The sequence below is a fragment of the Salvelinus fontinalis genome, chromosome 37 (assembly GCF_029448725.1).
Source record: "Salvelinus fontinalis isolate EN_2023a chromosome 37, ASM2944872v1, whole genome shotgun sequence".
Taxonomy (NCBI): Eukaryota; Metazoa; Chordata; class Actinopteri; order Salmoniformes; family Salmonidae; genus Salvelinus; species Salvelinus fontinalis.
In genome coordinates, this window is record NC_074701.1 from 18,011,412 (window position 1) to 18,029,298 (window position 17,887).

Here is a 17,887-nt window from a genome sequence, read left to right on the forward strand (position 1 = left end):
TCTCACCACTGGGCTCCAATTACATACCAGATGCTCAAACAATGATTTCCCATTTCACCAAGGAACTGTCAAATATAAACATTGATTTCCCATTCAACCAAGGAACCGTAACAGTTAAAAGACAGCCATCGGTCTTGTGTTATCTTTCCCTGTGTCTACAGAACAGGCCAGTGTGAGAGAAAGGCCATCAGACCAACGTAATGTTAAACTGACTGAGAAAATACCTTAAAGTCTTACAGTACCTTCAGAATGAGTTCAGTATTGCTTAATTCAAAGAGTATTTAGCATAGGAACACACAGGAACTCAAATGGACTTCAGGTGAGCTTTTTTATTGAGGCCATGTACAATAGCGCTTCATCACATGATCCATCTCTAGAACCGTGTACAACATCCCTCTTACAAAAAAAAAAATTAAACAGCAGAAAGCCATGACACTATGTTAGTATACTGTGAATCGTATGGAGAGACAGATCAGGAGCGTAGGAATGGGTTTAGAGAGTACAGAGTTACAACAGCAGCAGTAGCAGAAGTAGCATGACAGCCCAAAATGTGTTTTTGTTTACTCTTCTCATGAGCTCAATTCCAGCCCAGGGGTCCCAAGTTACCTAACGGTCAGATACGGCTTTCTATGGAGAGAAACAACGAGAAATAGAAAACTGAAGAATCCTTTCCTGATTATCACTTTTGTCTTCATTTCCTACAAAAATATTGCACGACAATCTGAATATACAACAATTTAAGAGAGATCAACAGGTAGCAGCCAAGCCAGCTTCTACAAGAGCATCACGTCTATTGCACAGCATTTAGTTTAGCTTTCTTTCCCCTTCACCCATCTCCTGTCTGACCCAAAGGGCCACTTCACCATCTCTGGTCCTATGCTGAAGCAATGGCAGCACAGCCACAGAAACGCACTGTGATTTCAATGAGCCTGGTAAGAATAGAATAGAAGTCATAGGCTGTGTTGAAATCTGGCTTGCCTACTACTTAAACTGCATACTGTGTACTACTTGTACTACATACTGTTGAGTACAAATGTATGCAGTCAGCAACAAATATCAACATACTACTCATCCATACTGAGAAGGTTGTTCCCCGCCATTTAATCATTTTTGTAGCGCGTGCCCCTTATTCTGATTATCAGTTGTTCTCGAACTAACGTGGGTGTGAAAAGACAATTCTCTTCCTCAATTAGTGTGCAGCGAATTCTACTAGATAAAAAAGCTGAAATGAGTATGACATCCGGGGATTTAAAGTATACTAGATTTTCAATATTTCACCTACTATAAAACGGTATTTTTTCGCATACTCAAACAGCCTACTATTTAGGAGTATAGCTATGGGTATTCGGACATCCTCGTAGTGATCCTATCCAGAGGCTTTGGGTCCCTTAAGAGAATTACGCTTTCCTTGTCCTAAAACCAGCGCTTTTCCTTCTGTGCCTTACAACAGTTGTAATAGGTTTGTATGGAATTTGTTTGTGGCCTGTCATGATGACATCACTGTATTGGGGTACAACAGTGGTTGCATTTCTGTAGAGGGTTTGTGCTGGACTGTATATACATAGAAATGGACATACATTCGTCCATAATTGAGAACAACTTTCAAAGGCCAAGAACTTTACACAATCACAGCCTAACTGCTCTGAGCATTTATCAAAATCAGACCCGACACCCGTCACCAAACCACAAAGACAGATAAACATACAACAAAACAAAAAGAAATCCACGTGTTCCTGTATCTTACACAACACTCAGAACAAAATTAACCAAATAAAATTATTTTCTGCCATAAATACATAAATACTTTGCATCTATCAATAAGAATTTGAACAGCAAGCATATCGTCTCAAGTAACATGATCAGATAAAACCACCACCACCATATTTGAGTTGAGTTTTAGTTCAGGGTTATTATATCCATATAAACAATCCAAGTAAACAATTCGGATGGGGGGGCGAGACAACAAAACAGGTGCTTAATCAAAAAACTTAATTTTCTAAATTAGAAACAACTATTACATCACTATATCCCTCCCCCCAGAAAAAAAGTTCCAAAAAGAAATAACATGTACAGTTAATATGCTGGTTAAACAATGGGTCATATACACAGTCAAACATGTTTGGCCTCGGTGACATACACTAAACCGAGGATGACAGGGATAGACCACTATCTTCCCCACATTATTGCCCATTTCATTGAATTATCACATGAGCTTGTAGTTCCAGAACCTCCAAAAACTAAAAAAGAAGAGAAAAGTCATGGGTGACCTCAAAAACTTGATTATGCATTAATTAAAAGTACTCAAACAGAAGATAAGTGACATGAAAAGTACATAATCTGAAACAAAACACATTTCCATATGGTTGAGTGAGTGAGTATGTATATATATATATATATATTTTACACTAATATTTATTTCCTTGCCCAAAGACAATTTAGATAAAAACAGAACCATTTGCAATTTGCATAGCTCCTGCTATGGTGACCACATTTTGATTGTAATCTTATGCCAAATTTGAAAAGCGGTTGCTGTAACTTGCAGTGATAAAATACCGAACAGTTCTATTTAAAACATTGAACACAAACATTTAAGCTCATATTTTCAAGCAATAAGAAAATATGTTTTGTTTCAAGGTGCCTTGTAAGGAAAACAAATGAATTAACGTCAACAAAACCTAAAATAGTACGAAATAGTAATGTACAGTATGTTTTCAACTTTTATTGAATCCAAGCACTTACATATTGACTTGGAAGACGGTTCTTAATGCCAATTGAAGCAGATCACAATCTAGCTTTCCAGCTTCCCTTTAAAAGTATGACTTTTGGAAAACTAGGACAAAAACCAAGAATGAATCGCATGACTGATTGGTTTACAAATCAACAATTGCACCCTCACCAGACCACTTCAGCTAATCTTCAGAAGGTAACCTAAACCCCACCACCCCCAAAGAAAAGGATTCCAATCATTTTGTTTTAAGTCTCAAGCCCATGCCTTGTCCTCTCTAGTGGAGCGCCTCCACACAAATCTGCTCCTCTGTGATGTCATCCAGCAGCTGAGCCTCCATTGGGCTGCATATGTCACTGTCATAAACCTCTGTCCCCAGTATTGCCTCCTCCAAGGCCCCGCCCTTGGCCTGGAGGCCATGCGGCTCCGAGGGGGAGGTGCCGGCACTATCCACAGACTCCAGATCCTCGATGCCTGCCCGGTAGTGGATCATGAGCAGGGTGAGAGCCTGGAGCCTCTCCCCAGACTTGGTCAGGGCGGCCGTGATCAGAGCCTTCCTCCGGGCGTCCCCAGTCTCCCTCTCCTCCTGCATCAGGGCGTTGTTGTGCTCCAGCTCCTGGTCAATCTCCTGCTGCAGCTTGTCCAGCATCAGCTCCAGTTTCTGCGAGCGCTCGTCGGTGGGAAGGCCCCGGTACAGGTCCCGGCCGATCTCCTTCACCGCGATGAATACACTGTCATCAAGTCCTCCCTCCCTCCTTACCAGCTTGGTGGTGCTGCCGGCTGCATGCTTGGAGGGGCTAGCCCCAGCGTAGGTTTCTGTATCGCTGCTCTCGTTGTCTGAGATGTCGGGGGTGTGCACCACGTCGGGCACAACATCAGCCGCTTGCTCTGCCAGCCGGCTCTTGGGCACCTGGCGCAGGTTGAGCAGACGGGAGCCGGTGTTGATGATGTGGCGGCTCAGGCCTGTGGTGGCGCGGTTGATGGTGGACTTAGCCTCCGGGTCGGCACTGCGTCGGTCTGTGGCGGCCACGCAGAGAGGGTGCTCGGCCAGGCACTTCTCCTGGCACTTCTTGTGGCAGACGTAGGAACAGATCATGCACTGGGAGGCAGCCTTGGTCCACACCTTCTTCTTGCAGTACTCACACCAGGTGGGGTTCTGGAACTGGGTATCCTGGAAGTTGTGGCGCACCTCCACCAGCTGCATGGTGCTGTAGGCCAGGTCATCACTGGGAATAGAGGAAGGCTGCTCCCTCTCCCTCTCCCTCAGCTCTTCGTCCTGCATGCTGGCCTTCTTCTCCCGCTCCGCCAGCCCACCGCACGTCTCGGACTCTCCATCAGCCAGGTAGCTGAAGTTGAGGATGATGTCTCCGTAGCACAGCTTCTCGTTGAAGCCCTTGTGGGTGCTGAGGCTGCGCAGGGCGGTGCGGCTGACGCTGGCCCTGGGCTCTGGGGCTTCCAGCCTGAAGGTGCTCTGGTACTCAGATGAGGACGTGGACAGACACTCCAGGGCCACGTGCTCCAGTGTCAGGCTGACGTGGCCCAGACACAGCAGGCTGCCCAGCTTGAAGGGGTCTTTGCACCACAGTGCCACGTTAAGGTACTTATGGTTGCTTTCCACCTCTAACACCACAGAGGCATGGCCCCAGTGAGCCGTCCGGTTGCGGAACATGGTCTCTGAGGACTCCCACATTGAGTGATCCTCCATGCTGTCTCGGGTGTTGATGGAGCTCTCAGAAACCTTGTCTTTGGCCAGGTCCTGCTTGCTGGGAGTGGAGGGGGGCGCTGGCGGCTCTTCGCAGGGTTCGGGTGACTTGACTGCTGGCTTTGGTTCGGGCTGTTTCACAGGAGTCGTCACAGCACTGCCTTTGTCACCATTGCTTCCTGTGGAGTGTGTTTGAGTCTTTTCTGGAGTTCTCTCAGCCCCGTTGGTAGCTTCGCTCCCCTCCAGCAGACTTTGTGTTTCAGAAGAGGCGGACGTTAATTTAATGTGGGGTCTAGGGGGCACCGGCGGGCGAGTGGGTGGGGGTGGAGGGGGGCCAGTGGGGCGCTGTGGCCCCTCTCCTGGCTCACTGCTCTTGTGTGGCGAGGGCTTTGGTGTGGGTGGGGATCTGACCGGCGACTGAAGCCCTGCCAGGTTCATTTTGCGGTTGAGGATGGGTGATATGCTGCCGAGGGGTTTTGAGGCCAGATTGGTCACGGTCCTTTTGGGGCTTTGGTTTACGGACAGGAAATCCTCCTTGGCCTCCGCGCTACTGCTAAGGGGGTTAGGCTTGGGGTCCACAGTCGAGTCTTCAAACTCACAGTCCATGTCTTTGCTGTCAGCTATGTCGGCGAGTGTGGTGATGGGGGCCGGGTCCTCCTCATAGCACCCCGGGGGAGGGATGAAGCTGGGCTCCTCTAGCTGGCCCAGCCCCTCCTGGAGGGCACCCAGTCCCACGGTGGGACTCTGGTGACGCACAGGCCTCTCGTACAGGACCAGCATCCTGTCCCCTGCCTGCTTCAGCAGTTTGGGCACTTGGACAGAGGATGTCACTTTGACACCTGCCCGGAAGAAAAATAACATGTTAAACTCATATTTATTAACCAAAACAACATGCATTCCAGTGTTATTGTATGCTACTGATCTTAAGTCACTTCAAACACTCTCAGGGTTGCCAGATCATGCTAGTCAGGTTTACTTAGGTTGCATGGCTTTAGGGTCTTACCTCCAATGGCGATGAGTCGATCGCCCCTCTGCAGGTCTGCCAGGGCAGCAGGAGAGTTGGGAGTGACCGTCTCGATGCTGACATGGACTGCGTCACCCTCACAGGCAGGGACGTGCCTGAACGTCATACCCACATTGCCAAAGGGTCCTTTGATCACCTCCGTCTGAAACACACACACACACACACACACACACACACGACAGAGAGAAACGAACATACATTAGAACTTTCAACTTAGCATCACTAAGTTTGCTATCGATTTCAGAACAGTGAAGAAAATGCAGTAAGCCTTATCCTTTAGGCTACTGTCTTAAACCATCACAAAACCGTTAAATTGAAGAATGTTAACGGCAGCAGCAACCCTTACAGCATACAAATATACAACAATATTAGACCTAATTGAAGAAGTTCCTTTCTAGACATTAAGTAAACACGCAGCTTCTTGTGAGGGCCTCCATTTATAGCAGAGTACTAAATGGTATATAAAGAGAGAAGACTGTCTCAGAACAAGAAGTCTGCCTCCACACTCCGGGTTAGATGACGGTAAAACACTGCATGCTAATTCGGAGGGAAAGGAAGGTCTGCAATTACGGGCCAATTTCACCCCTGGAGTTTACCAGATGCCTCAATCACTGTCACAGCACATTGAGCACAAGTCACGTATCCCACCATGCACCTGTTGTGATGTCGGGGCATCCTGCTTTGTATCTCCCTGGACCAATGCAACATGACAACGTGCTGCTATTGTGCAGTGCTTCTAATGTAGAGTCCCCCCCTCTTCTATGCAGATTCTCATAATACCATGTCATCATGGGACGATTCCAACTATCAAAATGGCATACACACCAACACAACTATAGAATTGTGGAGGAAGTTGATGTCTGTCAGATCTTGAATGCGAGGTCAAATGTGATGAGAGATTGATAGTTGAGGGAGGAGAGGAAGAAGATGGGATAGGTAGGAGGGGAAGTGGTCTGGGAGACAGAGGGTTCTCAGAGAACCCAGAGAGACGGAGACAAACGACTGTAATTTCCCAGCTGTCATTTGTTCTAATTCTCGAGGAGGGCACTGATCGAGTTAGGGGCGGGGATGAAGAAGCAGATGATCTATACGAGCTGACAAGCCGAGGGTAGTTGATTCATTTGAAGCTGACGGATGATTTCAAAGAACCTTCAGGTGAAATTTGGAGATAAAGAGATCAGTCCAGAACCTAAGCTACATGTGGGTCTATCACAATGTGACACGGTAGGCAAGAACAGCTCATAATGGTCTCCACTTCCATTCAAAATGTTTCAGGTATCAGAAAAAAATATATTTATATTTTTACGACAAAAAATATTTTACTGTTGCACAAACATTTAGAAATCAAACGATTGTGCAATCATACAGTACTGCTGATTATCTTGACTATGTTCACACTTGGTTTAAAAAGATTTCCAGTACTACAGAAAAATAACAAATAGAGTGTGAACCATAGAAATAGCCTGTAGGCCTTGTCACACTGGTGGCAACTGACAGGAATATGGTGTGGACAGCAGTTGTTCAGTCAGTCCTGTTACCTGTCTCTAAATCCTGTAGACCAAGGAACCTGCCTTTTCATTTGAAACTTTCCTAATTAATTTAATGCAGGTCCCTGCCTCGAGGCTTAACCGGATCTGGCCACATTGCACCCCTTTCCTAGAATGCCCTAATTACATTTAAAAGCCAACAGGTGTTAGTGGAGAAACGATGAGGGCTGCAAAGCAAATAAAACACTTTAAGTTCACCCAACGATGTACAGCAGCTGTAAAGACAAAATGTGCACAAGAGCCTTTAAATCGTCAAGCTATTGCCATGTTAGGCTACATTGTGCAATGATGAAGAACACTGTGTATCTTTGAGTAGCCATTTGGTAGTGTCTCGTGAATAGCTGGCCCGCACAAGCAATATTTGATTCTGGGTTCTGATATTAGCCATTTGGCTGCTGGCGTATACTCTCTCACACAAAGCCAATTTTTCATATGTGTCAAAACTCTTCCATCAGAGTTGACAGCATGGTCTTGTCATAATTGAGCAGGAAACAATACATATTGTATGTAGGTAAGTTAAACTATGGGGGACAATCTTGCCAAAGAAAACACATTTTCCCCCCTTTCTAATGGAAGAGGCCAGTGAGATTCAGAAGAGGGTCTGAAACCACTTACAGACAAATAAATAAAGCAATTCAAACTCAACAAGTAGTTGGGCAGGAGTGAATATCAAGGGTGCTGCCGCTATTACTGAGGCTAATATCTTCTTTGTGCCAGGAGAGGAAACGCTGTGTGATCTAAACCTGAGGCTTTCATCTGAGGATGTCTGCCTCTGAAAGCATTGCACTCCACTTCAGTCGCTGGTTATGATGCATGTCAATCGCAAATCACACACAAGGCTGCGACAGACAAAAGACAATTGAACATCAGATCGAATGGCCTGCTATACACTGCTATAGTCACTAAGCAAATTCAATTGAGTGAAAACCATGAGCTGGACCCTCGTGTTTCAGCATCCATCCTGAAGAAATACTGATCTCTGCATTAGCCATTCAGTCAGACACAAACCTAAAAAGCATTAAAACAAAAATGGTTTTCATGGAACTGCACCAGTAGTGAGTGTTTCACAGTATCAATACTTTGTGCTAAAGCTCAGCAGGAGGGTTAGGCTTGATGCTCATCTGTATGCCTTAAACAGATTTCCTACACATCCTATTCATCTGATAGGCCTGTCACCTCTTGAAGGCGCTCACTAGAACTACAGAGTAGCTAGTAAGACTAAACAAAAGAAGAAAGCAGAGTGAATACTCTCTCTTATGACTGTTCTACAGCAACACCCTGAGAGAGACATCCTGTGTCAATGCAACCGTTTTCCCCAAAAGTACAGAGAGGGCTACATCATCCTAAACCGCTCACAGAGAGGGCTACATCATCCTAAACCGCTCACAGAGAGGCGTCATTGAGCGGCAATTATGGGTGACTTGCAAGGATGAACGCCGACTAAAGGGCAATTACAGAGGAGACGGTGGGAGCTGCGTAAGATTTAGCCAGGCCAATAACACCAGGAAGCAGGTAAACGGCTGCTGCCTCTCGCCAGGGCCGTGGCGTGCAGTGCATGCTCCACATCAATTTACACCGCTGCTGTACACAGTCCCTATAGATCAGAAGGTCTGGCCCACGGATGGCCTATCTGTCATTAGCTGAAGAGGCCACACACCTCCCTGAGGAAGAATATTCACTCATCACCATAACTGTCCCCTCGAGCTGGGAGTACAAGATGTTACCCTTTTGCCTTGAGTGACATGTAAATGCAGTGACAGCTTTGCAGTTAGATGACGAAGTCGAGGGGCAGCAGCAAAATACATGGTAGAATACATCTATGCTTGTATCTCTAAGTTACAGTACTTCAAGTATTCATTCTGAAAAATGTTCACCCTGCACTAAGCTATACGGAGTGGTGATCATATATTTTTCTGTAAAGGTAGTAAGTTTGGTGAGTCAACACCATTTATGACTAATACAACTCTACTGCATCATTTGTTCAGTTACTGTTCACAGGGTCCCATGTACACATCACACTAAAAACCACAATGCACCCACAAACACAATTGTATGCTCTACTAAGCGAACCAATTGCCGTTGAACAAAATGTTTGAATACGTGAAATTGTGCACTGCAATTGTAATGACAGGCAATCTGAAACTACAATCGGTGAGAAACAAATTACCCATGTAGCAGATGCCAAGATTTGAGCAAATATGCCAAGTGACATCAACGGTTTTTGGTACATGGATGGTTTACTGCAGAGCGTGTGTGTAGGTGTTGAGGGACAGTCATTGAAGCCATTGTGCTGATAAACACAGTATCCTTGTGTATACACCTGTTGCTCGAGCGATGCCGCTGTCCAATCTGCCTCCTCCTCCACCCCCTGGATCATTTGCATACGAGAGCAGTTTTTGTGAAGTGCAAATAGTGCCCTCTCCCCTCCCACGTGATATGTGCACAACACTCACACATGGCGGACAAGATAGAGAACCCCGAATTAATTTAGTAATAAGACCAGTGCTCTCTCCCAGGTGCTCATTAAAAGGAAAAATCCACCCAAAACCACTAATTCCTATAACTTAGTGTTAAATAAGCCTAATATGTAAGAACAATGTTGTGTGAACAAATGTTTCATTTTGTAAATATAAGGTGGGTATGTATCAACATGTGAAAATCATTGTTGAAATCTGTTGCAGCTCAAGTCGACTACAAAACCCACAATGCAATGCTCCATGGGTCGGCTGCAAACGTAGCTATACACAATAATACCAAAGTTAATATCAGCATGTGAAGTAGCTAGTTAGCTGTAAAAATCACCTAAACAAACCGCACTATCAATTTAGTAGTCCACAATCGCACCATTTTCAACCTGCAGATCGATGTGCCACAGAGTGGATTCGCAATGGCACAATGCAATGCACCCTGGATTGAAGAGGCAGACAAATAGGAGAAATGTGGTGGACCCTCTGTTAAATAATACATTTTTTGAGGTAGGAATAATCTGACATGTATGATAGATGTTTTTGCGATCTAAAAGTCATATTCCTATTAACTTCCAGTGTTGTGAGAGAATTTATCACACGTCATACCGGACAGATTTCTGCCTACTTGAACACCAAAAGCTCAGATACACATGAACACATGAAATGATCCTGGGAATTGATAGAACATCGCACAGAGATGCACAAAAACAATACAACAATCAAAATGGGTGAACCTTTCATTTGAAGAATGTGAGGTCCCGGTCCCACAGCTCTCCTTCAGTGTTACGGTCTAATATTAATGCTGCAGTAGTTTATGTGTCGGGGGGCTAGGGTCAGTTGGTTATATCTGGAGTACTTCTCCTGTCTTATCCAGTGGCCTGTGTGAATTTAAGTATGCTCTCTCTAATTCTCTCCTTCTCTCTTTCTTTCTCTCTCTCGGAGAACCTGAGCCCTAGGACCATACGTCAGGACTACCGGGCATGATGACTCCTTGCTGTCCCAGGTCCACCTGGCCTTGCTGCTGTTCCAGTTTCAACTGTTCTGCCTGCGGTTATGGAACCCCTACCTGTCCCAGACCTGCTGTTTTCAACTCTTAATGATCGGCTATGAAAAGCCAACTGACATTTATTCCTGATTATTATTTGACCATGCTTGTCACTTATGAACATTTTGGCCATGTTCTGTTATAATCTCCACCCGGCACAGCCAGAAGAGGACTGGCCACCCCTCATAGCCTGGTTCCTCTCTAGGTTTCTTCCTAGGTTTTGGCCTTTCTAGGGAGTTTTTCCTAGCCACCGTGCTTCTACACCTGCATTGCTTGCTGTTTGGGGTTTTAGGCTGGGTTTCTGTACAGCACTTTGAGATATTAGCTGATGTACGAAGGGCTATATAAAATAAACTTGATTAGATTTTGATTTGATTAATGTTCACTGATGCTTCATTCAACTAACATAAGAGAAACCAGCATAACCTCTTAAAATATATTTTCAGCTTGATGTTATTATCCAAGTATTCATAAAAATAATTTGTGTGTCAGTAAACAAGTTTCTGATTATTAAGAAATCAGTGGTGGTCAGTGATGTTTAAGATGAGAGGACGATAAAAAAAATTATGATAATGGCCTTATTTCTATTACAACATATTTGATGACGGTTATTTATATTACATTCAACCAGCTCAATGTAACATAGATAGAGTTAGGCTACTACAAATTCAGTTATGTTATTCCCCTGTTTCACCATTTGCTTCCCTTTAAGAAACGTTTTACAACAGAATTGGCTGCATGAATACACCCCTGATCACATGCAAACACAGTTCACATTGATAGCAGCCACTTACAAACAGCATGATCATTTTGGCTGGCCGTTGTATAATTCCTTCTCGCACCGACGCGCTCTCCTCCTCTCACCTTTTCCCTTCGCTTGTGGACTTCAGTGCACAACACATCAGCAGTTTGACCAGGCAAAAAAAAATACTTTCCAAGCCAAACCTTCACATCATAACCACTAACCCCTACAGGCAGCCTACATTGTTGTCACCATGTTAGCTAATGTCATAGTCAACATAGCTACTAGTAGTAACGTGTTAGTAAACCTGCTACAATCATGCAGTACAGTATAGTCAGCAATCAGTTTAGCAGTTAAACTGGCAGGCCCCAGTGACAATAAATGAATAAAACCAAAAGCTTACCTCGACTTGGAAGAGTTCCAGTGTTGGATAACCATAGTCAGCTAGCTAACATAGCATCCTGCTCTGTTTGAGCCGGGTGTTTGAGTAGGCTAAACGAGCTAGCTGCATTCGCTAGCTAAGTGAACAAAATACAAAATATAACTGTCTCTTGCTTCTCCATAATTTAAGAAACGCTTTTGTTCAAACCAGTTCAACTATTGTCTTTCTCTTAGTCAACTACTCACCACATTTTATACACTGCAGTGCTAACTAGCTGTAGCTTATGCTTGAAGTACTAGATTCATTCTGATACTTTGATTGGGTGGACAACATATCAGTTCATGCTGCAAGAGCTCTGATAGGTTTGAGGACGTCCACCGAAAGTCATAATTAAGCATTTGGAAGGGGGTGAGAACCATGAGCCTAATAGGTTTTGTATTGAAGTCATTGTACTCAGAGGACGGAAACGAGCTGTCCTCCGACAACACCATGGTGCTACAGTGTGTTTTAATCAATTATTTGTTGACATGAATATTTAGTATAGTCAAATTATTATAAAAAGGATAACTTTTTTTATGTTTCACTTTTTATTTTTATGAATTTCACTGAGGATGGTCCTCCCCTTCCTCATCTGAAGAGCCTCCGCTGTAAGAAATTGAATAGACTGCGGATATAAATAATGGTGTTGAACAAAAACAGACCTGAAATTCAACTAATGAAAAACAATGGGTGGCAAAAAAACACAAAAAAAACTCCTTTCTACGAAACATTTCTTTTTAAAGTAATTTTTTTGTGGCCTTTTACCCTCAAATTACATTGTTTTATTATTTTATGTGGGAGATTTATCTCAAACCTGAGCTGAAGCGACGGAGTAATCTAGTTAACATTGACTAAGAGAACAGACAGCTCTTGGTTCCTTCTCACTGAGGAGAAAACAAACAGGCAGTGTAGCAACAGTGAATGGCCCAGATGTAAATAGCACAATTTACTGTCTATTTCAACAAACCTCTCATATCTGTGCTGCCTTGGAGAACAAATTAAAGGTTAATATGACTATTAAGCAGTTATCACTGCTTTAAATACACATTAATCTGTAGCCCCATCCTACGCTTGAGTAAGAATACAGTCAGACATTTTCTTTGATTTATCACGTTATAGTATTTATTCAAATCTCAAAGACTTGGCCAGTACTGAGAAATGTATTCAATAGTTTGTAGATACTATGTGTCTGTGTATTCTTTGTTATTATGTAGCCTAACAAAATCATGTGCAATTCAATGACAGAGCAATGTTAGATAAGCAGCAACATAGATGTTCAATTGCAGCACTCCCTACTCCTTAAATGAAGGTCCATGTGTAGACAGACACCATGTTAGATACTAAACTATAACACAGCAATATCATGACATTAGGAGGAAAAAGGTTAGGCAAAACATCCCAAACAAATGCTTGCAGTGATCTCACTATTCTGACAAAAGGCAAAACATGTTAACGATACCAGCCCCTTCTTTTCCTACTGCCTCCAATTTTACTTATAATACTGTGTATAGGCCAAGTAGTGCCACAGCCGTAGCTAAACCAGCTTCATCGATGCGCCGCTCGGGTGGTCCAAGGGGTTGCACGTGAGCAGAGCATCTGCCGGATGCTGGTTGGGGCAAACAAATCCTTTTCCCGGTCACTAGGCTGCCCAGTAATCTAATCTAATACCACATGTCAGATCGATTTGTGTATGGTTATAGGGTACAAGTCCCTGCGAGGCAGGCAGGCAGCAATTCGCTGCCATATCCAATTAGTGGCACCATCGGAGGAGCCTTGGATGGCCACTGGCTATGGGCTCCACATGAGCACTGTTCAAGTTGATTAGCTCCTTTAGAAAAACACTTGGAAATCACAGTTGCAAATTTGAGGGCTCATAAATGAATAACCAGTAAATAAAACATGTTGACGCCAACCATTTGAAAGGTCTCCATATGGTTTGGCTGGATTGGGCTGTTTTTTTGCTATATAGAATAGAATGTGTGAGAGATTGAGTGTGTGTGATTGTTGTTATATGGCTGGTTATGGCTGCCTGTTTAATAGATTATTGTGTATTATAATGGAGGTTTCATAAATAATCTGTTTGGGATACGAAGGAACGCAAGCTGGACTTTTAATTGAAGGAGAAAGCAAACACGTAATTGACATAATTATTGTTGCCTGTCATGGTTGCCCTTTTCTCTTTTGTGAAAACTCAATAAAACTCAAAATCAGTATTACCCCATCTCCACCAGCGCACTTACAATTTCAGCATCAGAATTCATTGAACCAATCAATGTTGTAATATCGGTAAACACTAAAATTAAAGTGGGAAAGCATGAATGGTCCTGATATCAATGATTCAAAGGTTAAAAAAGTTTTTTTTTTTTTAAATGACGCAACCTATTCAGGATTAATTACCTTTGTTAAGTTCATATTTTTCAGAGTAAATAACTCACGGACACTAGAGAAGCTTAACCAAGTTTATTCTTCCCAAAGGGTCATCACAGCTGTATTCAGACAGCCAAACATTTCACCATCACAGGTATATATATCCCACTTAAGACACTCCTCGTTCTCACATCCATACATCTTATAGTTCCACAGGAAAAGGGTAGTAAACCCTTATTACTCTATTCAGAGGATCTGACCTGACCTGCTGACCTCAACCCCTCCCCGCCTAATCCACAGATGTCCATCTGCTTCCCCAATAGCAATCCTTTGATCTCCTCCCTTCCACCCAGTACATTCCACAGCCACTCTGTCTTTCTACAGATCTCACTCCTTATATTCTATGCTTCTGATCTATCATTTATATAATTTTGCAATGTTCAAGGTTTAGCTGATTCCAACACCTTCAAAGAAAAAATAGCTGAGGGTAAGCAACATATGAAATGAGAGCATAAAGTGACAGTTACAGATGAGAAGCACAATCTGAGAAGCACAATCTGAAAATCCACCAAGTGATCCACAAGGTAATAGGTTTCAGCACGCTTGCCTCTGTTCTAAGGAGATCCCAATCTCCTTAGACTGGAGGGAAGTGAAGGGGACATTGACCTGCATAGGGTGCTGTCTTTCAGATGAGACGTTAACGGGTGTCCTGACTCTTTGTGGTCATAAAAAATCCCTTTGCACTTATCGTAAGAGTAGGGGTGTTAACCCGGGTGTCCAGACCAATTTCCCAACCTGGCCCCTTTCAATCATAGCCACCTAATCATCCCTCTGATTGGCATATACCACTCTCCACCATGACAGCAGATGTGTGGTGAGTGTTCTGGCACAAAATGGTTGCCGTGCATCACCCAAGTGGCTGCTACACATTGGTGGTGGAAGAATTGAGTTTCTCCCCTTACTATGTTAAGCACTTTGAGCACCTACAGTAGGTGGAAAGAACCTATATAAAGTGCAAACAATTATTTTATTTCCTTTTTCTAATCTTTGACAAAGCTCGACAAAGCTTCCGGTCAAATTTATGCTTGTGTTTGTCATCAAGAGGTTCTTTGAATTTTCATGTTGCTACTGTGGCTTATGATAGCAGGCCGGCTTCAAAAGCAAGGGGACAAAGGAGTTGTTATGGAGACGGAAGCGAACACAAAAAAAGGTGCTCGTCCGCTCGTCCACCCCCCCTTCCTAATTTGCACTTGCATATACAGCCTCCCTTGTAGGTTCTTCACCCACACGTAGTCCACTCAGGTCCGTTTATAGCATGTCCATTGTCCTTCACGCCCAAAGAATTATCTCTCATCAGCATCATGCTTGAACAGTTTTCCAAAATGGAAATAAAACCACCACCTCTCATATCAGCAATTTCCTTTCAAACAGCAAAGAGAGAGAGGGATGGCATGATGCACTTTTTTTATTTTCCTTATCACGTTGGTATTTAATTCTTTCTTCTTTGTCCTTTGAGCTCCAATGTGCAGCTAGGATCGCCAGGTGCCACTCAGCTCTCTGGAACTTCTCAGGGCTGACTTACCTGATTAACCCCTTTCATTTCCTCAGCTTGCTTTTGGAGCTGATTGGAGCCCGCAGGTAAACAGCAACACACTGTATTAGTTTGGTCCAGCCACAGTATTAGTCTGGCTAACCACAGTGTTTTAGAACATCTCCTGCCAACCAGCCCACAGCACCTCCTCCAGCACCAGTCTCTCCATTTGCCATTTCATTAGCCTTCTGTTTTGGGGCTGTACTTGTACTACACTTTGTGTGTACTATCAGAGTTTTGAACAGAGGAAATACGAACTGCAGCAGAATAAATTCTAAGAAATGACAATTACCATCAATTTATTTCAAACTGAATAAAGTTAAACAGAAGACAAAACATGGACATTGTCAGATGGAATATAAGCCGATCATAAAACTAAAGGTCTCCTTCAGTTCATCTGAGCAGTTTGCCAACCTGTGTGATCTACTGTATAGCCTAAGATTCATCTGCTTTGAACCTAAGGGCTTTATTTTGGGCTGGCGTTAAGGCGTTACTAGTGTCAAACGATCAAATCAAATCGTATGTCACATGCGCTGAATACAACAGGTAGACCTTACCGTGAAAAGCCCTTAACTCTATTTCTTGAACTGCATTGTTTAAGAAAATATTTACTAATTACACTAAAGCAAAAAATAAAATAAAAAGTAACAAAATTACAAAACAATAACGAGGATATAGACAGGGGGTACCGTGCCGAGTCAATGTGCGGAGGTACAGGTTAGTCGAGGTCATTTGTAAATGTAGGTAGGGGTAAAGTGACTATGCATAGATAATAGACTGGGTGGTCAATTGATTAATTGTTCAGGAGTCTTATGGCTTGGGGGTAGAAGCTGTTAAAGAGCCTTTTGTACCTAGACTTGGTGCTCAAGTACCACTTGCCGTGAGGTAGCAGAGAGAATATTCTTTGATAAGGGTGGATGGAGTCTGATCATTTCTTGGGCCTTCCTCTGACACCGCCTAGCATATAGGTCCTGGATGGCAGGAAGATTAGCCCCAGTGATGTACTGGGCTGTATGCACTACCCTCTGTAGCGCCTTACGGTCAGATGCCGAGCAGTTGCCATACTAGGCGGTGATGCAACCGGTCAATATGCTCTCGATGGTGCAGCTGTATAACTTTGAGGATTTGGGGACCCATGCCAAATCTTTTTAGACTCCTGAGGGGGAAAAGGTATTGTTGTGACCTCTTCACGACTGTCTTGGTGTGTTTGGACCATGATAGTTTGTTGGTGATGTGGACACCTAGGAATTTGAAACGCTCGACCTGCTCCACTACAGCCCTGTCAATATTAAATGGGGGCCTGTTTGGCCCTCCTTTTCCTGTAGTCCACGAACAGCTCCTTTGTCTTGATCACATTGAGGGAGAGGTTGTTGTCCTGGCTTGGCCACAAAGTCGTGGGTGAACAGGGAGTACAGGAGGGAACTAAGCACGCACCCCTGAGGGGCCCCGGTGTTGAGGATCAGTGTGGCGTATTTGATGTTACCTACCATTACCACCTGAGGGCGGCCCGTCATAAAGTCCAGTTGCAGAAGGAGGTGCTTAGTCCCAGGGTCCTTAGCTTAGTGATGAGCTTTGTGGGCACTATGGTGTTGAACGCTGAGCTGTAGTCAATGAATAGCATTCTCACATAGGTGTTCCTTTTGTCCAGGTGGGAAAGGGCAGTGCTGAGCACGATTGAAATTGCTTCATCTGTGGACCTGTTTCAGGCGGTATGAGAATTGGTGTGGGTCTAGGGTTTCCGGGATGATGGTGTTGATGTGAGCAATGACCAGCCTTTCAAAGCACTTCATGGCTATCGACGTGAGTGCTACGGGGCAGTAGTCATTTAGGCAGGTTACCTTCACATTCTTGGGCACAGGGTCTATGGTGGTCTGCTTGAAACATGTAGGTATTACAGACTTGGTCAGGGAGAGGTTGAAAATATCAGTAAAGACACTTGCTCTGAGAACATGTAAAGAATACTCCGTCTGGCCCTTCGACCTTGTGAATGTTGACCTGTTTAACCTCTTTCAGCTAGGGGGCACTATTTTTATGTTTGGAAAAATAACGTTCCCAAGGTAAACAGACTATTTCTCAGGCCCAGATGCTAGAATATGCATATAATTGACAGATTAGGATAGAAAACTCTAAAGTTTCCAAAACTGTCAAAATATTGTCTGTGAGTAACAGAACTGATTTTGCAGGCGAAAACCTGAGGAAATCCAACCTGGAAGTGTTTTTATTTGGAAAAATCCCTGTTCCATTGCTTGTCCATC

General features: G+C 43.8%; 1 protein-coding gene across 2 annotated transcripts in view; it reads right to left on the reverse strand.

Annotated features, from left to right (window-relative positions):
- Positions 1–314: 314 nt before the first annotated feature.
- LOC129836288 (PDZ domain-containing protein 8-like) overlaps positions 315–17,887 on the reverse strand; it is an 80,271-nt gene continuing 62,698 nt past the window's right edge. For both annotated transcript variants that reach the window (XM_055902236.1, XM_055902235.1), the window contains 2 exons: positions 5,431–5,593; positions 315–5,266 (listed from right to left, as the gene is read on the reverse strand). In XM_055902236.1, coding sequence (XP_055758211.1) covers positions 3,003–5,266; positions 5,431–5,593 — 2,427 coding nt within the window. In that variant the 3' untranslated portion in view covers positions 315–3,002. The remainder of the gene's footprint in view (positions 5,267–5,430; positions 5,594–17,887) is intronic.